The 27,121-nt window shown below is 41.3% G+C and overlaps 1 protein-coding gene across 3 annotated transcripts in view; it reads left to right on the forward strand.

Annotated features, from left to right (window-relative positions):
• The window catches only part of dpp6a (dipeptidyl-peptidase 6a), a 367,766-nt gene that overhangs the window by 189,270 nt on the left and 151,375 nt on the right, over nucleotides 1-27,121 (forward strand). The window contains exon 1 of one of the 3 annotated variants that reach the window (XM_036934925.1): nucleotides 9,336-9,717. The exons of the other annotated variants lie outside the window; for them this stretch is intronic. Within the exon in view, the coding sequence (XP_036790820.1) occupies nucleotides 9,664-9,717 (54 nt within the window). The 5' untranslated portion in view covers nucleotides 9,336-9,663. Of the gene's footprint in view, nucleotides 1-9,335; nucleotides 9,718-27,121 lie in introns of those variants that run through there. 3 annotated transcript variants of the gene reach the window in all.

Raw genomic sequence — 27,121 nt, forward strand, 5'->3', positions numbered from 1 at the left:
GTGCCTTTGAGGAAATGTTATTAGCATTTCAAGCTCTCTGGAGAAAACAGGATTTTTATGAATGGTGGCCATTGGCTATGTTCTCCTAAACCTGCAGGTTAGAAGGTAGAGGTCATTAGCGGACTGATTAGCATCAGCCCCACCCTCAACCAATAGGGAAGGTTTGTGGGCAGAGTATGCTAATGACACTGAGCAAACAAACCACCATCAGTCAGCGAGCACCATAGATAGACCTGTCCCCCGGCCAGCCTGATGCTACTAATACAGACCATGGCCTCTGGGTCCTGCTCTGTTTGTGATTTCACGTCTGAGTGGTCAGAGGCCTGATACGTAGTATCCACATGCCCAGCGTATGTTACAGTTGTCTTGCCCAGGGGAGAGCAGTGTGTCCTTCATCCTCCCTGAGACAAGATGAAGGGTCAGAGGAGCCCTGTTAATGTGGGGAGTTTTTATACGCACACACACACACACACACAGAGAGAGTCACCTGGTCAGACATCTGTATGACTTTTTCCTAAATATCCTGATGCCTACTATTGTGGGTCAGGCAAATAACAACAGGGGCTACATGTGTATGATGAATCCTTGCAGCATTCTACTAAAATGGGATTTGTGTGAATAAGACACTTTGGTATTATATGTGAACTATAGAACACCATTACTATTCATATGCTAGAAATCTGTTGAAGGCTTTAGGATTTTCAAAAGACCCTGTGACAAGCACACTATCATTTCCATCACATACTTAGATTTACATAGGACCTGTTTTGTAATTCATGGATAGAATATGTACGACACAACGCAGAGTGCCTGGATACAGCCCTTAGCCATGGTATATTGGCCATATTCCACAAACCCCCGAGGTGCCTTAATGCTATTAAAAGCTGGTTCCCAATGTAATTAGGGCAGTAAATGTTTTGTCATGCGAGTGGTATACGGCCTGGCTGGAACCACCCAGTTTATAATACAGTTTTATTTATTTATTTTATTTAACCTTGATTTAACTAGGCAAGTCAGTTAAGAACAAATTCTTATTTACAATGATGGCCTACCCAGGCCAAACCCGGACAACGCGGGCCAATTGTGCGCTGCCCTATGGGACTCCCAATCACGGCCGGTTGTAATACAGACTGTAACGTAACAGTTTGCGACACAGAAGGAGAAGTCTGGCCTTTACAACAGCTTTTGCTCTCCCTGCTGATACTTAAATAAAACCAATAAAACCACGACGAAAATGCACTCTGCCTGCCTTTGTTTTTAGTGCTTTTAGCCAATAGCCATTAGGGCTTTCTTCCCATGTTCACCACCCCCTTAACGGAGATAACAATTATAGATCAAAGTGGACTCTCCCTCTAGGGTTGTAATGTAATTGACTGTTTGGCTGTTGTTTTTTGCCTCGTATGTTCTTTTTCTGTCCACTAAAGTAGCAACAAACACTGCAGGTAGTGTATGTACTGAAGAGCACTGGCTATCGATATGAATATGAGCTTGTGGGTGACTGCTGGGTCATTTTATACGATTTTACTTGCAAAAAACCAAACAAAATGTGTTGCTGTAGTTTGTCCATAAATCATACAAATTGTATACTAGTTGAAATTTACATTCAACTTTAATATTTATTACGCACAAACACAGTGTCTGTGGACGTGTCTCATTACCATAACTATTTTTCAAGTTCCTGTAAAAACACCAATCACTTTTTAAATAGTTTTATTCACCCCATAATGCATCATCTAGAGGAGTAGTAGAAGTTAAGTAAGTAAATGTATTTACTTATGTCAATGTGATATTTCAGTTTTACATTTTTAATACATTTGCAAAGATGTCTAAACATGTTTTTGCTTCGTCATTATTGGTTATTGTGTGTAGATTGATGCGTGAAAAAACAAACATTTTCATCAATTTTACAATAAGGCTGTAATGTAACAAAATGTGGAAAATTTCAAGGCGTCTGAATACTTTCCAAATGATAAATTGTAGACCTCCACAAGTCTGGTTCATCCTTGGGAGCAATTTCCAAACGCCTGAAGGTTCATCTGTACAAACAATAGTACGCAAGTATAAACACCATAGGTAGGCCTTGAAATACATTCACTAGGTACACCTCCAGCCGTCATCCCGCTCAGGAAGAAGACGTGTTCTGTCTCCTAGAGATTAACGTACTTTGGTGAGAGTAGAGTCATTATAATGTCCAGCCCTGTACCATAGAGTCATTATAATGCCCAGTCCTGTAGCATAGAGTCATTATAATGCCCAGCCCTGTACCATACAGTCATTATAATGCCCTGCCCTGTACCATACAGTCATTATAATGCCCATCCCTGTACCATAGAGTCATTATAATGCCCATCCCTGTACCATAGAGTCATTATAATGCCCAGTCCTGTACTATAGAGTAATTATCCTGTACTATATAGTCATTATAATACCCAGCCCGGTTGCTATAGAGTTGTTATATTGCCCAGTCCTGTACCATAGAGTCATTATACTGCCCAGCACTATACTATAAAATCATTATAATGCCCAGCCCTGCACTACAGAGTCATTATCCTGTACTACAGAGTCATTATAATGTACTATAGAGTCATTATCCTGTACTATAGAGTCATTATAATGCCCGGCCCTGAATCATAGGGTCATTATCGTGTACCATAGCATCATTATCCTGTATTATAGTCATTATCATGCAATGCAGAGGCATTACCCTGTTCCATCGAGTCATTATCGTGTACTATATAGTCATTATCTGTACTATAGATCCATTATCCTGTATCGTAGAGTTATTTTCCTGTACTATAGAGTCATTACCCTGTATCGTAGCATCATTATCCTGTATCACAGTCATTATGCTGTACTAGAGTCATTATCCTATAATACAGTCATTACCCCGTTCCATTGAGTCATCATTACCTGTACTATATATCAATTTTCCTGTATCGTAGAGTTATTGTCACGTACTATAGAGTCATTGCCCTGTATCGTAGCGTCATTATCCTATATCACAGCATCGTTATCCTGTACTGTAGAGTCATTATCCAGTACTGCATAGTCATTATCATGTTCCATATAGTCATGATCCTGTATCATACATTCCTTATCCTGTACCATAAAGTCATTATAATGCCCAGCCAGCCCTGTACTACAGAGTCATTATAATGTCCAGCCCTGTTACATCTTGTACCATAGTCATTATAATGTCCAGCCCTGTACCATACAATAGTCATTATAATGTCCAGCCCGGTTGCTATTCTTGGCCTTTAATTAAGTATCCAAAACGACTCTGTAAGACTGAGTCCCAATCAAGACAACAACAGATGTGCATGTGTAGAGAAGGAACCCTCTTTTCCCTAGTGGTGGGATTTTAAGCTTCTTCCCAAAAATCGCAATAATTTTTTTTATTTGAGTCAGCCAGGAACATATAATACAGTTTGCGTCACGAAATCAGAAGTCTGGCTTTACAACAGTCCCATGTTCACCACACCCTTAACGGGGATGGCAATTATATACCGAACAAAAATATAAACAGAACATGTAAAGAGTTGATCCCATGTTTCATGAGCTGAAATAAAAGACAACAGAAATGTTCCATAGGCACACAAAGCTTATTTCTCTCAAATGTTGTGCACAAATGTGTTTGTATCCCTGTTAGTGAGCATTTTGCCTTTGCCAAGATAATCCATCCACCTGACAGGTGTGACATATCAAGAATCTGATTAAACAGCATGATCATTATACAGGTCCATCTTGTGCTGGGGACAACAAAAGGCCACTCTAAAAATTAGCAGTTTTGTCACACAACACAATACCACCGATGTCTCAAGTTTTGAGGGAGCGTGCAATTGGCATGTTGACTGCAGAAATGTCCACCAGAGCTGTTACCAGATAATTTAATGTTCAGTTCCCTACCATAATGTTGTTTTAGAGAATTTGGCAGTATGTCCAACCGGCCTCAAAACCGCAAACCACGTGTAACCACGCCAGCCTACGACCTCCACATTCGGCATCTTCACCTGCGGAATAATCTGAGACCAGCCACCCGGACAGCTGATGAAACTGTGGGTTTGCGCAAATGAATAATTTCTGCAGAAACTGTCAGCAACCGTCTCAGGGAAGCACAGCTGCATGCTCGTCAGCCTCGCCAGAACCTGACTGCCGTTCAGCGTCGTAACCGACTTCAGTGGACAAATGTTCACCTTCCATGGCCATTGACATGCTGGAGAAGTGTGCTTTTCATGGAACAATCCCAGTTTTAACTGTACCGGGCAGATGGTTGACAGTGTGTATGGCGCTGTGTGAGCGAGCGGTTTGCTGATGTCAACGTTGTGAGCAGAGTGCTTCACAGTTTTTCACAATTCCTGACATTTAAGCCTAGTAACAATCCCCTGTCTTAGGGTAGTTAGGATCACCACTTCATTTTAAGAATGTGAAATGTCAGAATAATAGTAGAGAGAATGATTTATTTCAGCTTTTATTTCTTTCATCACATTCCCAGTGGGTCAGAAGTGTACATACACTCAATTAGTATTTGGTAGTATTACCTTTAAATTGTTTAACTTGGGTCAAACGTTTTGGGTAGCCTTCCACAAGCTTACCACAATAAGTTGGGTAAATTTTGGCCCATTCCTCCTGACAGAGCTGGTGTAACTGAGTCAGGTTTGTAGGCCTCCTTGCTCGCACACGCTTTTTCAGTTCTGCCCACAAATTGTCTATGGGATTTAGGTCAGGGCTGTGTTGTTGGCCACTTCAATACCTTTACTTTGTTGTCCTTAAGCCATTCTGGTATTAATTTACACTTTTCTCACCAAAGTACATTAATCTCTAGGAGACAGAACGCGTCTTCTTCCTGAGCGGTATGACGGCTGCATGTTCCTATGGTGTTTATACTTGCGTACTATTGTTTGTACAGATGAACGTGGCACCTTCAGGCGTTTGGAAATTGCTCCCAAGGATGAACCAGACTTGTGGAGGTCTACAATTTCTTTCCTGAGGTCTTGGCTGATTTCTTTGATTTTCCCATGATGATCATCTGTATGTTGGTTTCTAAGCATGTTACATAATTTCAGGTTGAAGATTAACGCCAAATGGACTTGAACAGAATACTAACTGAGTAGGCTGAATTGACGTAGCATGGTTGGGCTCAAGAAAAGAGGCACTGAGTTTGAAGGTAGGCCTTGAAATACATTCACTAGGTACACCTCCAATTGACTCAAATTATATAAATTAGCCTATCAGAAGCTTCTAAAGCCATGACTTAATTTTCTGGAATTTTCCAAGCTGTTTAATGGCACTGTCAACTTAGTGTATGTAAACTTCTGACCCACTGGAATTATGATGCAGGGAATTATAAGTGAAATAATCTGTCTGTAAACAATTGTTGGAAAAAGTACTTGTGACATGCACAATGTAGATGTCCTAACCAAGAAATTTGTGGAGTGGTTGAAAAACAAGTTTTAATGACTCCAACCTTAGTGTATGTAAACTTCCAACTTCAACAGTACAACCTACCTTTCGTAATATTTCCCCTAATGTTATTAGCCTACCTCCTCTTTCTCTCTCTATTGTTGCTTGATTCCTTCCCCGCTTTCAAAAGTTCAGTGAAATAAGTTTTGTTGTCCTTATCTTCATCATTCTAATGACATCCTTGAATAATATACTGTCGGACTAGAATTAGATACGGAAGGCTTTCACGTCTCTTCACGACGATTGAATGGTTATGGGTCCGAATAATGAACTTCTATAGCCTTCCGCCATCACCCATTCGCTCTTCTTTCAAACTTCCCATGAGTTCTGTTGGCTGCTGTATTTGACATTCAGCAAAAAAAAGAGGTTGTGTGCCTCTTCGAATAGTCTATTGGTACAAGAAATGCTAAACAAATTATGTCCAGCAAGCTGTTCTAATCTAGCTTTTCCTGCATGGGACTCCAAGAGCTATGGGGCGTTTTTTAAGTAGAGAGGCCAACATTTATATTTTTTGGTTCAGTGTAGATCAAAGTGGACTCTCCCTCTAGGGTTGTAATGTAATTTGGCTGCTGTTTTTTGCCTCCTCTGTTCTTTTTCTATCCACTAAAGTAGCAACAAACACTGCAGGTAGTGTATGTACTGAAGAGCACTGGCTATCGATATGTAATTTGTCATAAGCGCCGAATACAACAGGTGTAGGTGTAACAGTACAAATTTAGACCGTCCCCTCGCCCATACCCGGGCGCGAACTAGGGACCTTCTGCACACATCAACAGTCACCCTCGAAGCATCGTTACCCATCGCTCCACAAAAGCCGCGGCCCTTGCAGAGCAAGGGGAACTACTACTTCAAGGTCTCAGAGCAAGTGACGTCACTGATTGAAACGCTATTTAGCGCCCACGCTAACTAAGCTAGCCGTTTCACATCCGTTACACTCACCCCCCTTTTGACCTTCCTCCTTTTTCCGCAGCAACCAGTAATCCGGGTCAACAGCATCAATGTAACAGTACAAATTTAGACCGTCCCCTCGCCCATACCCGGGCGCGAACTAGGGACCTTCTGCACACATCAACAGTCACCCTCGAAGCATCGTTACCCATCGCTCCACAAAAGCCGCGGCCCTTGCAGAGGAAGGGGAACTACTACTTCAAGGTCTCAGAGCAAGTGACGTCACTGATTGAAACGCTATTTAGCGCCCATGCTAACTAAGCTAGCCGTTTCACATCCGTTACATAGGCATTACTGTTAAATGCTTACGTGCCCCTTCCAAACAATACAGAGTTCAAAAGTAAGAAAAATGTGCAAAAAAATTAAAAGGTGTGTACTGGTACCGAGTCAATGTGCAGGGCTACGAGGTAGTTGAGGTTTCTAGGGAGAAATCTCAACTCAATATGAGCTTGTGGGAGACTGCTGGATTCACTGACAGACTTCTCCGTCTTCTTTGTAAACCCAGAGAACACACATTTTTAATCTACAATATCAGCATTGACAGAAAAGTCAAACAGAACATTCCCATTTCTCATTTTAAGCATTGCTTCGACATTCACAGAATTATAGATCCACATACATAATTGTCATCCTTGTTGTGATGATGAGTCATTACAAGGCTATTACCAGTGCCATAGCAATCAATTGGCACAGTATTTTGAGGTTGCATTGGTATTGATTTGTAGGCAACATCTCATCAGTCTTGAGCACTTCTTCCAGTTCATTAGGTTGGCAGCCATAAGGGCCTCCATTTGTTCCGGGAGGTTGGCACCGCCACTCAATTAATCTGTAACTTCTAAGGAATGTGTGTTTAAACAGAGCCAAGGCCACAGGCATCCCTCATCCTCTCCTTGTCCATTTGTCAACATCACAGGGGTTGAGGTTTGGAGGTTTGTGTACAGGCTCCCACACCGCAGCACAATGGGCATTTGTTATGTTACAGCGACTGAGTAGCACTGTATCCGCCATCAGCCAATCGTGGCATCTGTTCCAGAGTGGGCATCATTAGTTTGGAGTTGATTGATTCGCCCAGCAACAACCCTTTTAGTTTTATACGTCATGCTGTCGATGTTAATTGCAATAGGAGCGGTAGAGAAGGGCCAGTTGTGTATTAGTGGAGTGTTTGGTTGTACGCGATGACATGCGGTGTAGTGCCTCAGTAGTGCTTTTACTAGTGTCAACTTATCTATGTTTGTGTGAGTTTGAGTGTCTATGTGTGTGGAAGTTTGTTTTGTATACTGTGCTGTGTACAATTCCTACTCTATTCAGTGTTTTTGGGATACTTTGGGTTCACTTGGAAAGGGATGCAATTGCTTTTTGCAACTTTTTAAGCAGGCAGGCAAGGGGTCTAAAAGTAGGGACTCTGAAGGACATAGCTTTCCTCCCACTGTGCAGCAGTGTGCTTATCATGCAGGCCCGACACTGCCGACACCCATCTGGGATTTCATAGTAATTTACCTCACCAAAACACAGTGCCCACAATTAATTAACAAAGCAGCATGTGCATATTAAAAATCCTGCTAAGACAGAGAGGAGAATGGAAGAATAGAACAGGTATCATTACCATGTAGAATGTCTCTGAGTATAAGTAACTCATTTATATACCGTGTTTGGATATTGAATGCAATGGTTCTTCCTAGAAATGTTTAATTAACACAGCGCTTCAATACATTACATTTGGTTTAATTTGAGGGATAACCAAAAGTGGCTTGTGGGAACATTAGTGCTTTGCTTGAGAGCCCCTAAAGTGTAAGATATTAAATAAATAGTATTATGTTAATAATACTTGCGCTACGTGTACGTTTGCAGTGTGAGCAATCGTAGTTTCGCTTCATTGTACCTTTGAAAAAAGGATGGTTATTTTCTTACACTTTAGTGTCGCTCATTTGGATTTCAGTGTCCAAATGTCTTAAGTGTACATTTAGTTTTTTCGAAGGCCACAGTAATTCCATTAAGTGTTTCTATCAGAATTATTTTGCCATGCCATTATTATAATAACACAACGGAACAGAGGTTAGGAAAAGTCATGATAGCTGATAGCTGAAACGTCATGATAACTGACATGTATAGTCATGTTAATTGCGTCTTAGTCACCTTGTGCTCAATATCTCATACACTTCTGTCAGAATTCTTGTTTCGTTTTAATGGTGTTACTCAGAGACTTTAAATTCAAGGAAGAACATTTTGGTTGGATACACCCTGCTTCCCCTAGCACCAATTTAGACTTGTTTGCTCGTTCTATTTCGCTGAAGCTCTGTCTGCTGCATACATTAGCCCTAAAGAGATATATTAAAATATACTTATACATGATACAACTATATATCTTCTAACCGAGCAACTTGGATGCCTCTTCTTACTGGTTTATTAGTTACATTTCAAGTATTTTTTTCAATATATTTCCTGTCATGCCATCTGGGGTGCTGCAATCTCCGGCTATGGATTTTCTACACTTACTGTCCAATGGTACAGATCTCGCTCTTGAAGCAAAAAAATAAATAAAAAATGCTGTATTTAGAAGAGTTGAAAATCATTGACGTCAAAAAAACATATTGCATAACATTATGTGTGAGTGTGTGAGCGCAGAGCTCTGTAGAGACTGTCAATGTGACCTATTTCATTGAATGTATGAAATACACATGTTTCAGTGATAGCTTTGATGTCATTAAACTATTCATTATATTTTACTGTAATCTGAATTGAATGGTCCAGATAACAGGTAGGATTGTAGTGCCTAAATTACCTCTACAATTATTATCAATGATATCACCATTTTAGTAGTGCCTGTGTCTCTTAGCGGGTGCATGCGTGAAAATCTGATACGTGCGACGTGGTGGGGGACAAGAATCGCTGTTCGCCTCCCCCCATCTCAGTCGCCCGTTGGTGGTTGCCAGGCATTTATCGAAGTGGCGCGGTCGGTATCAATTGCAGTAGCTGTCTTTGCCTCAGCTCTTATCTCTACCTCTCTCCCTCCCACTTTCTTCCATGCACAAGGTTACAATTGAGTATCATCTGCGTTGTCTCAGATTAAGACTCGTTTTGCCGGGATTTTTCCCCCAACTCCTTGTTGCTTACATCAAGCTCTCTCTCAACTTTAAACATCACGACTGAAATTGAATGTATTTTTCTCGGTGGTACTTTGCCGGCTCCGGTCACCTCTCAAAGTCACCTGTGATTGTGTTGTGGTGTAGCAGCTGGTTGATCTGACTGTAGGGCATCATGACTACTGTGAAGGAGACAAACGCACCGAAAACGTCTCAACAGCAAGAGCAGGTAATGATGCGCTTTCTTTCATTCAACCGATGTCATTACTCCCTGTACTGAAAATGTAAATTGCTGTGATTTTTTTTCCTCCAATTTTGTGTGAAGCCTGTAATTCTTTACTATAACGCCACATGAAGCATTATCATAATAGCAGAGACTATTTTGTATACAATTCTCCATCATTTTAAACATTTGGAATTGTTGCAGCGTTCGGCAAGACAACCGGCTCTCACACCAATGTCAGTCACTCATTCTCTGTAATTCAAGGTGATTGCTGTGAGTGAGCATCACTACCCCCACCTTAGCCTAGACTCCATTTAGCCACTTTCAAATCAATTATCGCCATAACGGACACGTGTTACACCGGCTGTGACGCGTTGATACAACCTTAACTTGGCCAGTGCACCGCGATTTACATTAAGCTGGATATGACTTTGAAAAGGCGGGAAATCCTCAGGTAAAATACTTCGAAGTAGCTTATTGCAGGCCACGTTATCAGACAATTGTCCTTTTGTCGTCTGAGTAGTAAGGCCCACATAAACAATACAAGACAAGTTTATTTGTACAGGCATTTGTGTTTATAGTAGATAACTAACCCAGCATTCCAATGTGGTGTGACGGTAAAGTGTATCTTATTTTTGGCTAGGGAATTTAACCTTTTCAGATAATCCACAGTCTAATAAAGTGACAGTGTTGCAACAGGTGATTTGACTTGCCTTTGGAGATATACATGGAATAAATCATTGGATGCATTTTAAAGGCTGATGTATAATGATCTTGCTTTCCACTGAAATGTGTGCTGTAGCCTATCTCAATGCAAAACATTTCAGCACCACTAAAAGGACAGCACCCAATACGAATTTCTGGACCATCAGAGGTAGAGCCTGGGTGGCAGATTTCAGCACCATTCAATGGGCAGCTTCACCAGCACATACTGATCACGGTGCTGTCAACTAGGAATACGTTGCTATGTAAAGAGTGGGACTCATAATTTGGTGATACAGGCCTAGAATGATACTGTTCCATTAGAGCAGGCACTGTAACAGGGGGAGCTTTGGACAGCATCTGTCATTGTCTGGAGTCTCCTGTCTGTACAAAGTACATCTTCTAATATGACAGAAAAGGTGAGAAGGACTCATGGCTGTGTCCCGTAGAGCAGCCAACCTTCACTTGAGCCTCTCACGGCTTTACTCATGTGTAGCATATGACTGTCAAGCTCTGCTAGGGAGGCAAGGAAAGACATCGCACACTCAAAACACACACCTGTCAAACATATACACATAAAACACAGAAATACACACACTTGTCAAATATGTACATGTGTCATGCACATGCTGACACATACACATGCTGACGTGTGTGTGTGTGTGTGCGCGCAGTTGCATTCACGGACAGTGTCATGGTGCTGAAATTATTTGAGCCATAGAGACCAGCCGTAGAGACTGGTTAACCCTTGCTCAAGTGTTTTCCATTAGCGCCGGCTGTTGGCTAATCAGCTGGTTAGAGACTCATTTTCAGCCGGCTACATATTCCACTTCATAGTAACTTAGCTACTTTTCATGTAAAAGTTTAAATTCGCTAGTGCGTTGAGCCCTCTCCCGCTAGAATGAACGATATGCATCTTCTAGTGCAATCTATTGATAGGATAGGCGCCTGTCAGTCACAAAGCGATCGATTTCGGGGTAACGCAGCAGAGAGGAAGAGGTTTCACTCTCGCCAAAAACATTGGGCTTATTTTGGGCCTAAACTTGCTGCCTGCCTTCCAGTCTTTTGGACGACTAGCATTGTTAGGGCAGAGATATGAGCATCTCGTCATTATATACAGATCTCTGGTTGCAGTCGTATTTCTTTACCCAGAGGAGGGAGAGATCATGATGATGCTTGTGAATTTGCACTTCCCATGTAATGTAAGTGATCACAATGAGTCGAAATCCACGATTTAGCTGAATTATTTTCTAACACATTTCACATAGCCAGCAACGCAGAGTCGTGGCGCATAGTAGGCTATTTACTGTGTGTTGATTTGACAACTGAGGAAGGCACAGTGGTGCCAAAACGTTGGTAAATACCCATTAAATTGCTGGAACAGCAACTGTTGACTAGTTCATAATAGGTGTCGAACTAACTGAATAAAGTCGATCTCTTTACCATTCATAAATCATGCAACGTGGTTATATGTCCATGGAATCGTATAGGAAGAAGTAAACCAAAGGATTTCCAAGGTTTCTTTTCCTAGGATGTCGGGGCTTTCCAGACGGACTCTAAAATGAGTGAGTCTCGTCTCGTCAGTTCATTTGGCTCTTTAATTTGCGTACAGTACGCTACTTGTAGGCCTATGCGTTTTGCTGAGGATCTGCAGATAAATTATTAAAACATTAGATGAAGATGGGGAATCATCACTGCCGGAACAATAGGTGGTGGAGAGCCTCATTCTGGTCCAAATAGGATAATTAGGGCCCTCACAAAATCCAGGCATTAGAACAGAATTCAACAATGTTCAAAAATGTATTGACCTGTAGTAGGGAATCAACTAAATGTATTGACCTGTAGTAGGGAATCAACTAAATGTATTGACCTGTAGTAGGGAATCAACTAAATGTATTGACCTGTAGTAGGGAATCAACTAAATGTATTGAAAATGTATTCATTTTCCCAAGTTTATCATAAGCCATGAACAGAATGTATCAATGATTTCTATTTCCTGTAACTTTCTGAAGAGGCAACAAGAATACCCCTGTTTGTGTGTGTGTGTGTGTGCGTGCAGTGCATGCATCTACCACTTTGTGTAGCCATTAGTGATGATTCTAATAAAAACAGGCTTTCCTAAAGGCTTTCCCAAAAATCTTCTCAATTAAATTGAATTATTGGGGCTCCCGAGTGGCGCAGCGGTCTAAGGCGTCACTACAGACCCTGGTTCGATTCCAGGCTTTATCACAACCGGCCGTGATTATGAGTTCTATAGGGCGGCGCACAATAGGCCCAGCGTTGTCCGGGTTAGGGTTTGGCCAGAGTAGGCCGTCATTGTAAATAAGAATTTGTTCCTAACTGACTTAACTAGTTAAATTTAAAAAATGTAAAAAAATGTTAACAACAAAATAGGCTATGCCTTCCTGGCAGAATAATGTCATGATTATTTGCATCAATCCAATGGGTATTTGTTTTCAAAATGCTACCAAAACACCACTAAACAACAGCCTCTTGCTAGGTGCACACTTGAATTAAAGAGTATCTCACCATGCTTAGGACAGGGTCTGAACACCTCCCTCTGCAACTAGATTCTGGACTTTCTGACGGGCCAACCCCAGGTGATGGGGGTAGGCAACATCACCTCCACCATGCTGACCCTTAACACAGGGGCTCCACAGGGGTGTGTGCTTAGTCCCCTCCTGTACTTCCTGTCCACCCACGACTGTGTGGCCACGCACGACTCCAACACCATTGTCAAGTTCGTTGACGACACAACAGTAGTAGGCCTGATCACCGGCGACAATGAGTCAGCCAGGAGGTCAGTGACCTGACAGTGTGGTGCCAGAGCAACAACCTTTCCCTCAACATCAGCAAGACCAAGGATCTGATCATGGACTACAGGAAAGGGGGGGGGGGGGGCACGCCCCATCCACATTGATGGAGCGGTAGTGGAGCAGGTAGACAGCTTCAAGTTCCTCAATGTCCAAATCACTAGGGACTTAAAATGGTCCAAACACACACTCACAGTTGTGAAGAAGGCACGACAGTGCCTCTTCCCCCTCAGGAGGTTGAAAAAGTTTGACATGTGCCGTCAAATCCTGAAACGGTTCTATAGTTGTACCATTGAGAACTTATTAACTGGCTGCATCACTGCTTGGTATGGCAATAGCACTGTCCTCAATCGCATGGCGTTACAGAGTGTTGTGCCGGAAAGTCCAGTACATTATTGGGCAGAGCTCCCAGCCATCCAGTACCTCTATATCAGGCAGGGTGAAAAGAAGGCCCGGAAAAATCACCAAATACCCCAACCACCCAAGCCATAGGCTATTTTCTCTGCTACCTCACGACAAGAGGTACCGGTGCTTCAAGTCTGACACCAACAGGCTCTTGAACAGCTTCTATCCCCAAGCAATATGACTGATAAGTAGCTAACAAAATAGCTACATGGACCGAGTTTACCTTGTATCTTTATTTACCTTTTATTTCAGTATTTGCACTGTCTCTGCATACTCACAGGGCCCTACACACTCACACACACACACACACTGTCACTCCAACACACACAATCACTCACTCCATCATCTGCTCACTCACACATACAGTGCCTTGCGAAAGTATTCGGCCCCCTTGAACTTTGCGACCTTTTGCCACATTTCAGGCTTCAAACATAAAGATATAAAACTGTATTTTTTTGTGAAGAATCAACAACAAGTGGGACACAATCATGAAGTGGAACGACATTTATTGGATATTTCAAACTTTTTTAACAAATCAAAAACTGAAAAATTGGGCGTGCAAAATTATTCAGCCCCATTAAGTTAATACTTTGTAGTGCCACCTTTTGCTGCGATTAAGTCGCTTGCGGTATGTCTCTATCAGTTTTGCACATCGAGAGACTGACATTTTTTCCCATTCCTCCTTGCAAAACAGCTCGAGCTCAGTGAGGTTGGATGGAGAGCATTTGTGAACAGCAGTTTTCAGTTCTTTCCACAGATTCTCGATTGGATTCAGGTCTGGACTTTGACTTGGCCATTCTAACACCTGGATATGTTTATTTTTGAACCATTTCATTGTAGATTTTACTTTATGTTTTGGATCATTGTCTTGTTGGAAGACAAATCTCCGTCCCAGTCTCAGGTCTTTTGCAGACCCCATCAGGTTTTCTTCCAGAATGGTCCTGTATTTGGCTCCATCCATCTTCCCATCAATTTTAACCATCTTCCCTGTCCCTGCTGAAGAAAAGCAGGCCCAAACCATGATGCTGCCACCACCATGTTTGACAGTGGGGATGGTGTGTTGCTTTTACGCCAAACATAACATTTTGCATTGTTGCCAAAAAGTTCAATTTTGGTTTCATCTGACAAGAGCACCTTTTTCCACGTTTGTTGTCTCCCCCAGGTGGCTTGTGGCAAACTTTAACCGACACTTTTTATCGATATCTTTAAGAAATGGCTTTCTTCTTGCCACTCTTCCATAAAGGCCAGATTTGTGCAATATACGACTGATTGTTGTCCTATGGACAGTCTCCCAACTCAGCTGTAGATCTCTGCAGTTCATCCAGAGTGATCATGGGCCTCTTGGCTGCATCTCTGATCAGTCTTCTCCTTGTATGAGCTGAAAGTTTAGAGGGACGGCCAGGTCTTGGTAGATTTGCAGTGGTCTGATACTCCTTCCATTTCAATATTATCGCTTGCACAGTGCTCCTTGGGATGTTTAAAGCTTGGGAAATCTTTTTGTATCCAAATCCGGCTTTAAACTTCTTCACAACAGTATCTCGGACCTGCCTGGTGTGTTCCTTGTTCTTCATGATGCTCTCTGCGCTTTTAACGGACCTCTGAGACTATCACAGTGCAGGTGCATTTATACGGAGACTTGATTACACACAGGTGGATTGTATTTATCATCATTAGTCATTTAGGCCAACATTGGATCATTCAGAGATCCTCACTGAACTTCTGGAGAGAGTTTGCTGCACTGAAAGTAAAGGGGCTGAATAATTTTGCACGCCCAATTTTTCAGTTTTTGATTTGTTAAAAAAGTTTGAAATATCCAATAAATGTCGTTCCACTTCATGATTGTGTCTCACTTGTTGTTGATTCTTCACAAAAAAAATACAGTTTTATATCTTTATGTTTGAAGCCTGAAATGTGGCAAAAGGTCGCAAAGTTCAAGGGGGCCGAATACTTTCGCAAGGCACTGTATGCACATACATTTATACCTACTCTACACACACGCACACCCACTCACTTACAAGCTGCTGCTACTCTGTTTATCTTATATCCTGTTGCCTAGTCACCTTACCTCTAAACATATCTACCTCTATTACTCTAGTATCTCTGCACATGTAAATATGGTATTGTAAATTACTTTTTCAATATTTTCTGTATATAGTATGCTTGCTTCTTACTTTTATTGTGTATTTCTTATTCTCATTTCTCGTGTTTTTTTGTGTTTTTGGCTTTCTAGAAAAACATTGTTATTCATTTTTGCATTGTTGAGTTTTGAGTTTGGAAGAAAGACATTTCACTGTACTTGTGCATGTGACATTGAAACTTGAAACTACACCCCAAAATCTAAATGTCTCATATTTTTTCACAGACCTCAAAAGTGGTCTCCTGATGTGGTTTAAGCATTGTTGTGAACTTAGAACATCCAATTGAGTTGTTTTATCTTTTTTTTAAAGTGTGATTTTGGGAGCAGAAACCTGCAACCTACTTCATTTTGGTTTTGTTTTAATAAAATACATAATTTAAAGAATAAACATATTTTTGGCAATTTATATCTTGCAGTAAAGCTATAAATAAAACTTTAATCTCAAGAGAAGTCAGGTTAAATGTTGAAAAATATTTTATGTTCTCTTACTTAGAAAATTGCCCCGATCATATAGGCCTAGAACTTAACAATATCCAAAACAACTAACAAGACACTGAATTCATACATTTCCAGTCATTTACATTGTAAAGTCGTGTCTTTCTACATAATACCACAACTCATTTTGTGATCTGTAAGGTAAACTCGATAAAAGTATTCAATCATTTCTTTCTGTATTTCTGTATTTCTGAATCAAGGCATTAGAATGTACCAGAGGACACCAAAATAGAGTTTCTGAGGCCTGTGGGTTGTGTGTATGGCCTTGGGGTCTTCTCTAGGGGTGGGATTGGTGTGTATATAAAAACAAACAGGAGAATGAAGACAAGACTAGCCATCACTCAAAAAACAGATGGCAAATATTTTGGGAAGGGGAGAGGAAGGCAGAGTAGAAAATGGTCCTTGATGATGATGGGTTTTGTCTGAAAAGGAATTTTGTTTCTAGAATGTTAACATAGTGTTAGGCATGTGAGCGTTCCCAGATGCGCTTCAGCCCAGCTTAAATAAAAATGGCAAAGTTTTATGCTTGTGTTTCTGGTCACTAGAATCGCCCAGGCCCTAGTGGAGACAGAGTGCTGCTTCAGTGCCTCGCTGATGAAGAACTGGAACGATGACCTCTTACATCGATGTAAATTAACTTTACTTAAAACATAAACACACAGGGGAATGAACACTTTAGGGACTGTAAAACCACCTTCTGCTTTCTTCCACTGGCGATTCAAGGGACCTGCTTGCTTGGTGGTTTTCCATAAACTTGCATAATTTGCATTATAATTAACATAAATACATTAGACAACAGGTTACAACAGCCCAACCATGCTACGTCAATTCAGCCTACTCAGTTAGTATTCTGTTCAAGTCCACTTGGCGTTAATCTTCAACCTGAAATGATGTAACATGCTTAGAAACCAACATACAGATGATCATCATGGGAAAATCTAAAGAAATCTGCCAAGACCTCAGACAAAAAAATTGTAGACCTCCACAAGTCTGGTTCATCCTTGGGAGCAACTTTCAAACGCCTGAAGGTACCACATTCATTTGTACAAACAATAGTGCGCAAGTATGAACACCATGGGACCACACAGCCGTCATACCGCTCAGGAAGAAGACGCGTTCTGTCTCCTAGAGATGGACGTACTTTGGTTAAAAAAGTGCAAATCAATCCCAGAACAACAGCAAAGGACCTTGTGAAGATGCTGGAGGAAACAGGTACAAAGGTATCTATATCCACAGTAAAACGAGTCCTATATCGACATAACCTGAAAGGCCGCTCAGCAAGGAAGAAGCCCCTGCTCCAAAACCGCCATAAAATAGCCAGACTACGGTTTGCAACTGCACATGGGGACAAAGATCATACTTTTTGGAGAAATATCCTCTGGTCTGATGAAAAAAAATAGAACTGTTTGGCCATAATGACCATCGTTATGTTTGGAGGGAAAAGGGGGATGCTTGCAAGCCGAAGAACATCATCCCAACTGTGAAGCACAGGGGGGGCAGATTCATGTTTTGTGGGTGCTTTGCTACAGGAGGGACTGGTGCACTTCACAAAATACATGGCATCATGAGGTTGGAAAATTATGTGGATATATTGAAGCAACATCTCAAGACATCAGTTAAAGCTTGGTCACAAATGGGTCTTCCAAATGGACAATGACCCCAATTATACTCCCAAAGTTGTGGCAAAATGGCTTAAGGACAAAAGAGTCAAGGTATTGGAGTGGCCATCACAAAGCCCTGACCTCAATCCTATAGAAAATGTTGTGGGCAGAACTGAAAAAGCATGCGCGAGCAAGGAGGCCTACAAACCTGACTCAGTTACACCAACTCTGTCAGGAGGAATAGGTCAAAATTCACCCATGTGATGAAAGAAATAAAAGCTGAAATAAATAATTCTCTCTACTATTATTCTGACATTTCACATTCTTAAAACAAAGTGGTGATCCTAACTAACCTAAAACAGGGATTTTTTTTTACCAGGATTAAATGTCAGGAAATGTGAAAATCTGAGTTTAAATGTATTTGGCAAATGTTTATGTAAACTTCTGACTTCAACTGTAACTAGGAGCCTAGAGTAGCCCAACCCGCAGTTTCTGCACCTAATTCGGCAGAAGGTAGTAGCAGGAGGGATGTGGTATAACATACTTTTGATTTGACAGGTACTTGATTTGGGCCCCTGGAATTCACACCTATAAGGATGTGGCTCTAGAAAAGTATATGGAACCTGCAGAATGGCTGTTGATAGTTATCGCATTTTGTTAAAGACATCCATTACTCTTCGTTTCAGACAATACAAGATGTGAGGATCATTGCATCTGTTTAAAGTTGTTTTAATCCGATTATTCCTTAAAACTTAAGCTAAGCGATACAGACAAAAATCCATATTGCGAAATTACCTTAATTTATATGATAACGATAAATAGAACGATAAATTTATAACATTAATGTACAACATAGTTTTATTTATTTGTTATCTTTTAAACTACTATTACTAGTTTGATGGTCGTAGCCATCAATTGTCCCAATAACAATCACCCCATATTAGCAAACGTATTTAATTTCAAACACATCTCTCTAGTATAGGCTACTTATCATAATGAATGATGTCAGCAAAATGCCTGCGATAAGTGATCTGTATGATCGGTGGCGATAATTTTTGGTTTGTCATCCCAGCTCTACTTGAAACCATACAGTATGTCACTGTGTACTTAATCCAAGCACTCAATATGTGTATTCATTGCCACATTTTCACATATTGGTGCATTGTGGAATGTGGTGCTACAGTACCACGGCATTATGCATTCTAGCATTAGTGTGTACCCTTGAGCTTCTTATTCTGCATTTTCTTCCTCGCTGGTTGTACCTATTCAGCAGAACAGCTCCTTAATGGGACTGATAAGCAGCGTGGCTAAATGAACATTTTAAGAGAGAACGAAGCCCGGATTTGACTGCCTCTGGAATAAATAAAGATATATCCCTCCTTTTTTTCCAAGTGCCCCCAAGCTGATAAGTAAAGAGATTATGGATTTAGGAGGGAATTTGTTTCTTGATTTCCCCCACTGTTGTTTGTGCCATAGTTCATAGTAAGGGCAATTAGGAACAATTGAGCCGTGATGTTTGGGGCTAGAGCGGAGATTAGACAGTAGATTGGAATGTGGCCACCACAGCAATGCATCATGATTGTTGTCATGATATAAACACTTCTGGCTGGGGACGCAAGTAAAGCTCAATAGCTTCAAGGGGGACTTTAATAAAGCCATAAATATGAAATGCTTTGACCGCATCTCTCCTTTCTTTCTGCTTCTCTGTGTCCCTGCAGATAAACTAAATGCGACAGCAAGCAGCTTCAAATCTTACTAATAGTTGTCTTAGGCAGAGTATGTGGGTGTGTGTGGGTGGGTGTTTGTGTTGGAGCAGTCTTAGTGTTTTTCTCTCACACATCCTCCTGCAGTACTGCATCTCTGGAGTAATACTGATCTTGTGTAAAACCTCCCCAACAAAGAGGTCAAGCATTTCCTGTCAGGTGTGAAGAAAATATATTTTTGTTATGTTCTAATTGTGTCTCTGGGCTATGTGAAGCATCAGTGATATGCTTATGAAGCCTATTAATCACAATTCAGTGTTTTCATTTAAACCTTCAAGGCCTATGGCATCATAGTGTGGGTTATTCCATTGGAGAAAATTGTGCTACAATTGCAAGTGTTCTTTAGGTATTTAAAAGAGAAACGTAATGACAGGTATCTGTGAAGTAAGATGCCTTGTGTGAGGATAAAATAGTTTTGTTTTGCTAATACTGTAGGTCCTACTAAAGAAAGATATTACAGCGTGCGTTCTGAGCCCTCTCCTGTACTCCCTGTTCACCCACGACTGCGTGGCCATGCACGCCTCCAACTCAATCATCAAGTTTGCAGACGACACTACAGTGGTAGGCTTGATTACCAAGAACGACGAGACAGCCTACAGGGTGGAGGTGAGGGCCCTCGGAGTGTGGTGTCAGGAAAATAACCTCACACTCAACGTCAACAAAACAAAGGAGATAATTGTGGACTTCAGGAAACAGCAGAGGGAGCACCCCCCTATCCACATCGATGGGACAATAGTGGAGAGGGTAGTAAGTTTTAAGTTCCTCGGCGTACACATCACGGACAAACTGAATTGGTCCACCCACACAGACAGCGTCATGAAGAAGGCGCAGCAGCGCCTCTTCAACTTCAGGAGGCTGAAGAAATTCGGCTTGTCACCAAAAGCACTCACAAACTTCTACAGATGTACAATCGAGAGCATCCTGTCGGGCTGTATCACCGCCTGGTACGGCAACTGCTCCGCCCACAACCGTAAGACTCTCCAGAGGGTAGTGAGGTCTGCACAACGTATCACCGGGGGCAAACTACCTGCCCTCCAAGACACCTACACCACCCGATGTCACAGGAAGGCCATAAAGATCATCAAGATCATCACCCCGCTATCATCCAGAAGGCGAGGTCAGTACAGGTGCATCAAAGCAGGGACCGAGAGACTGAAAAACAGCTTCTATCTCAAGGCCATCAGACTGTTAAACAGCCACCACTAACATTGAGTGGCTGCTGCCAACACACTGACTCAACTCCAGCCACTTTAATAATGGAAAATGAAATTGATGTAAAAATATATCACTAGCCACTTTAAACAATGCTACTTAAAATAATGTTTCCATACCCTACATTACTCATCTCATATGTACAGTGGGGCAACAAAGTATTTAGTCAGTCACCAATTGTGCAAGTTCTCCCACTTAAAAAGATGAGAGAGGCCTGTAATTTTCATCATAGGTACACTTCAACTATGACAGACAAAATGAGAAGAAAAAAATCCAGAATATCACATTGTATGATTTTTATGAATTTATTTGCAAATTATGGTGGAAAATAAGTATTTGGTCACCTACAAACAAGCAAGATTTCTGGCTCTCACAGACCTGTAACTTCTTCTTTAAGAGGCTCCTCTGTCCTCAACTCGTTACCTGTATTAATGGCACCTGTTTGAACTTGTTATCAGTATAAAAAGACACCTGTCCACAACCTCAAACAGTCACACTCCAAAAATCCACTATGGTCAAGACCAAAGAGCTGTCAAAGGACACCAGAAACAAAATTGTAGACCAGCACCAGGCTGGGAAGACTGAATCTGCAATAGGTAAGCAGCTTGGTTTGAAGAAATCAACTGTGGGAGCAATTATTAGGAAATGGAAGACATACAAGACCCCTCGATCTGGGGCTCCACGCAAGATCTCACCCCGTGGGGTCAAAATGATCACAAGAATGGTGAGCAAAAATCCCAGAACCACACGGGGGGACCTAGTGAATGAGCTGCAGAGAGGTAAAAAAAAAACAAAGCCTACCATCAGCAAGGGCATTGAAGATGAAACATGGCTGGGTCTTTCAGCATGACAATGATCCCAAACACACTGCCCGGGCAACGAAGGAGTGGCTTCGTAAGAAGCATTTCAAGGTCCTGGAGTGGCCTAGCCAGTCTCCAGATCTCAACCCCATAGAAACTCTTTGGAGGGAGTTGAAAGTCCGTGTTGCCCAGCAACAGCCCCAAAACATCACTGCTCTAGAGGAGTTCTGCATGGAGGAATGGGCCAAAATACCAGCAACAGTGTGTGAAAACCTTGTGAAGATTTACAGAAAACATTTGACCTCTGTCATTGCCAACAAAGGGTATATAACAAAGTATTGAGATAAACTTTGTTATTGACCAAATACTTATTTTCCACCCTAATTTGCAAATAAATTCATTAAAAATCCTACAATGACAATTTTCAGGATTTGTTTTTCTAATTTTGTCTGTCATAGTTGAAGTGTACCTATGATGAAAATTACAGGCCTCTCTCATCTTTTTAAGTGGGAGAACTTGCACAATTGGTGGCTGACTAAATACTTTTTGCCCCACTGTATATGTATGTACTGTACTCTATATCATCTACTGCATCTTTATGTAATACATGTATCACTAGCCACTTTAAACTATGCTACTTTGTTTACATACCCTACATTACTCATCTCACATGTATATACTGTACTCTATACCATCTACTGCATCTTGCCTATGCCGCTCTGTACCATCACTCATTCATATATCTTTATGTACATAGTCTTTATCCCTTTACACTTGTGTGTGTATAAGGTAGTAGTTTTGGAATTGTTAGGTTAGATTACTCGTTGGTTATTACTGCATTGTCGGAACTAGAAGCACAAGCATTTCGCTACACTCACATTAACATCTGCTAACCATGTGTATGTGACAAATAAAATTTGATTTGATTTAGCAAGAAAATAAGATGATAACCACATTCTGTTATTTCGCTTTTGTATAATTTCGTAAACTGCATTTTTTAAATTTGGGAAATATTCAAACTGATTCTTAAAGGGTAAAGGAAAAAGTTTCAGCTTTAGTTTTGATCACTCTTTTATACCCCTTTCACATTACTTATCTGAACTGTGATGGTCTAGTCACGTATCCACAATGGCGCGTATGTGTGTCTCATGTCTCTGTTTGTTTGTCTGGATGTCTGTGAATGTCTGCGGCTTTGTAAAAAAGTGTGTGTGTTTATCTATGCCTGACAGACTTCACCTCAGTTGAGATGCTTTTGTCTGGGCTTATCGACCTCCTGCAATTAAAGCCCAGAGCTGCAGAGGAGGGGTAGCCATGTTCCACAGAACCTCTAATTGGAACGTTGAGCGTTCAGGAGTTAGCCGCCGACCCCAGGTTTCCAGTTGTGACCTTCACACCTCACAGGCAACACTGACAAACAGGGATAAGAGTGAATACTAGTCACTAGCGATAAGTATGTAATTGCTTGTACCAGCAAATGCGAATAAGACAATTGTGCTATTCCTGTTCTGACTTCATTGAAGAGGTTGCCAGGGACTGTTTCTATGTGTTTTCTATGTGTTGCCAGGGACTGTTTCTATATGATGCCAAAAGTCAATTGGAGATCAAATGTTATTTACCTGTTCTATTTTTACCAACATTTACCATCTTGTTCACCTTGGATTATTGTTGGGAGAACAAAGTAGGCCTAGTTACTGTATGCACTTTTCTCTGTCATTAAGTATTGACTAACTATTTAGGGTTTTAGAGGCTGATGCCAGTCCACAGGTGCCACTGTACCGGCATGGCTGCATCTGGCTCAGAAGCAGTAGAATTAGCCTAACATGTAATTCAAACCCCACTGCACATTCTGATGTTTTTGGCCCCCTTAACTTTATGGTGTTATTGTCATGACCGCCCAGGGATACCGTTATCACTCCAAATTGACATGCTGCATTGTTAAGGAGACGTTGGCAGATTTCGGCAAAGGGAGCGTGATGTGAAGTGTTACGCATCATCATCATTTCCCCTTTTAGGAGCGTGCTTTCCTTTTATCAATCACAGATCATTAGATGTTCATTGGCAAGCCACAACTGATTAATTCTCCTTGAAGCCACATCAAAACCAGCGTCTTGGCGGACGGGATTTGGCCAAGTCAAAACATCTCAAACCCCTTTACTTTTTTCTTAGTCAAAATATTGGCAGCTATATTATTTTCTTGCATGGGATATGCTGGTGATCATGCCTGAAATACTGACTTTCATCATGACATTGCCTGGGTTCACTCCAAACCCCCCCAGCAAACTAGCTTCTATAACGATGCTGTAGCTCACAGAATGGTGTTGTACAGACTCACGCACAGACATGTAAAAACACACACACACACACACACACACACACACACAGAGGGAAGAAAATCATGGACTTTTAATTGAGTCTTCCCAATGTTTTATGTGTTACCTCGTTAGATGGTATTGCAAATTAAATAATGCACTCCTCATTCCAGAAAATGAACATTCAGCTTTGTTCTAGCATCAAACGGCATAGAACGCTTGATTTGGGCTTTTGATTTAGCAGTTGTTCAACTGATATAAAAATGTAGTGCAGTGTAATGAACACTGAAAACTGGCTCACCACACCAATATGCTAATTAGTACCTCACGTCTTATTTTCATGGTTGTTTTTTTTTTTACGTTTTTTTTTTGTCTTAGCATAGATTTTCACTGCCCTGTCTTGCATATTATGAGCTGTATCACTGTCACGTTCTGACCTTAGTTCCTTTTTGATGTCTTTAGTATGGTCAGGGTGTGAGTTGGGTGGGCAGTCTATGTTCTTTTTTCTATGATTTGGTATTTCTGTGTTTGGCCTGGTATGGTTCTCAATCAGAGGCAGCACTCAATCGTTGTCCCTGATTGAGAACCGTACTTAGGCAGCCTGTTTTCACCCTTGAGTTATGGGTGATTATTTTCTGTTGAGGGTTTGTATTCTGCACCAGACAGAACTGTTTCGGTCGTTCACTTTGTTGTTTTTGTTCAGTGTTCAATTTCTTTATTAAAAATATGGACATTTACCACACTGTGCATTGGTCCTCACCTTCTTCCATCAACAACGACCGTTACAATCACTCTGTTTCTGAATTCCTGGATTGTGTGCAGTGGGTAGCAATGGGTAGGAGAGAGAAATCACTCAAATGGAATATTAGCTTAATAGAGAGGGCTTGCCATTGTCCTGAGAGTTGTGACATGAAACCTCAATGTGGAATCCTGCAAATAGCACAAATCTTAATGCTTGTGGTTCACATTTAATTTGTGTGGGAATGATGCCTACAGTAACTGCAGCAGAGCAATGCATTTATTTTGATATGTGGGTGGTGTTCATTAGGGCACACCGTAGCAAAACGTTTTGCAGCATAAAACAGATTAAATAGTACCAACCTATTTCCTTAAGTTTCAGAGTTTTCTTCCGCTCCGTGTCTACTGAACACAACTCTGGGCTTTCTTCTTGCTGATAGCCAGGGAAGCTCACTCTGTCCCATTTCCCGCGTTCTCTCCCCTCCCTGGTTGTGTGTTAATAAACTTTTGATACTCAAGTATTTTCTCACAGGTCTTCGGGCTGCTGTCAGTATACAGCTTAATTATAGTGTGACTCTGTACCAAATGAAAAATAGGATTTCTGAGCAAGAGGTGCTCTGATATGAACCTATGTAGTTTCAAATAAGCTCTAAATGAGTTGTAGAAAAAAAAGACTGACAGCCCTGCCTCTATGTCCAGGTTGTCTCCTTTCCTTCCACCCCCTCATGAGCACTGCATGATTGCCACCTATCCAATCCACACCTGTCAGTGGAAAGATAAATCATTTTTGTTGTTTTGATAAGAGGTCCTCTGAGACGCTACAATAAGGCTATTACATGTGTCTATCCCCAAGGATTTACTCAAGAGCAGTAAAAAATATATAATCTTGATTTGGGTGGTAGCTTTATTTCCAGACTTTTGCGCTAAAGCATCCCTGGCAAATTATGTTTAATTTTATGTTTTGTTTACCTCCAAACATTTTTGCAGAGATACAGTAAATATCAAGTCCCCAAAACAGGAGGAGGAAAAGGTGGGTTGGGGTTTTATCTTCACTTGGTCTTCCCACACTCAATGGCAAGTAGAAATAGACAATAGAAAATAGAACCAACTACCTCAGTATGGTGTGGAATTATGGGAGGCTTTGAATGAAGTGAAGTACAGTAGGCGTACACTTGGAAGAGAGAAAACAACAGCCTCAGGGGAGAATAGGGTGTTGGAACCTTGTTGATATCATTCTGTCAATAGAAGATGGAAGAATGTGGGCAGTAAATCCATAGCGCGGCATTGATAGTGCGTGTTCAGACCTGTGATAGGAGAGTGAACTAAACCCTATTAGTGCATTAAGTGTATTGAACAGGGACAATGTCATTGTCTTCACACGCACTAGGTGTCAAGAGAGAGCTTTTAAGTATGGAGTACACTGATTGGCAAGCGAGACATATTTTAGGCATCACAGTGTTTGTGTGTGTGTGTGGTCTAACTTTCTATCCGTTTGAGTCACCAAAAAAAATCTAATTTCGCCGGTTCCCAAAAGGAAATAGGCTATTTTAGGCATAGGGGTTAGGTTTATGGTTAGGGTTAGTTTTAGGGTTAAGGTTAGGTTTAGAGTTAGGAATTAGATCATGGGAATAAAAAATGTTTGGTCACAACGTGTGTGTTTGTGTCGTGCGTGTGTGTGTGTCTCAGTGTGAGGCACAACTTCCCTAATGTCAAGTTTTAATGATTTCTTTCCGTCTCAGTTGCTGGAGGGAGTTTGGAGCATGACACCATTTGACACAGGCGCGGAGGCGGAGCGTGACGTCTAGACCCAAGTGACAAATGTGCACCCTTCCACTTATCAGTCTCCTCTGTTGCTCTCACTTGCCAGCCTTCAAAAGCCACATGGTGATTCAGCAATCAGACTGATTCCAACATGATATAAAATACCACCACCCCTTTTCTGACGATGCTTTTATCACTTCCATTCTGTTAGATTAGCATGTCTCTAATTAGCTCGTCGTCTCTGCTCTTTCCTGATAACGGCTTTGCTCCTCCTACACTATGTTAAAATCAGCTTACGATAACAACACAGCATTTATATTTCATATATGCTATTGGAATCGCGGCCGGCCGCTCATTAAGCAGTCGCCTATGGCGTCAGATTGATGAGGGTGGCATTTTCTGAGCTAAACTGACCAAGATGCACCTCCAACAACAACACATAAAACCTCACATAATTCTGCTCCAAAAAGGGCTTTTTAGGTGAGCGTTGATGCCGCCCTGTGATAAGCAGTGCCCACTTTGTCAAAGACAGGGGCACAAAATATTTTTCTGGTCCATTCCTAGCGTTCCTACAGGGTGCTGTTGGAGAGACTCCTCACTGCGGCGCTCCACCAACGTTCCGTCCAAAAAATAATCCAACATAAATCATGTAACAGATATAAAATATGGAAGAA

Source organism: Oncorhynchus mykiss, chromosome 11, assembly GCF_013265735.2.
Source record: "Oncorhynchus mykiss isolate Arlee chromosome 11, USDA_OmykA_1.1, whole genome shotgun sequence".
Lineage (NCBI taxonomy): Eukaryota > Metazoa > Chordata > Actinopteri > Salmoniformes > Salmonidae > Oncorhynchus > Oncorhynchus mykiss.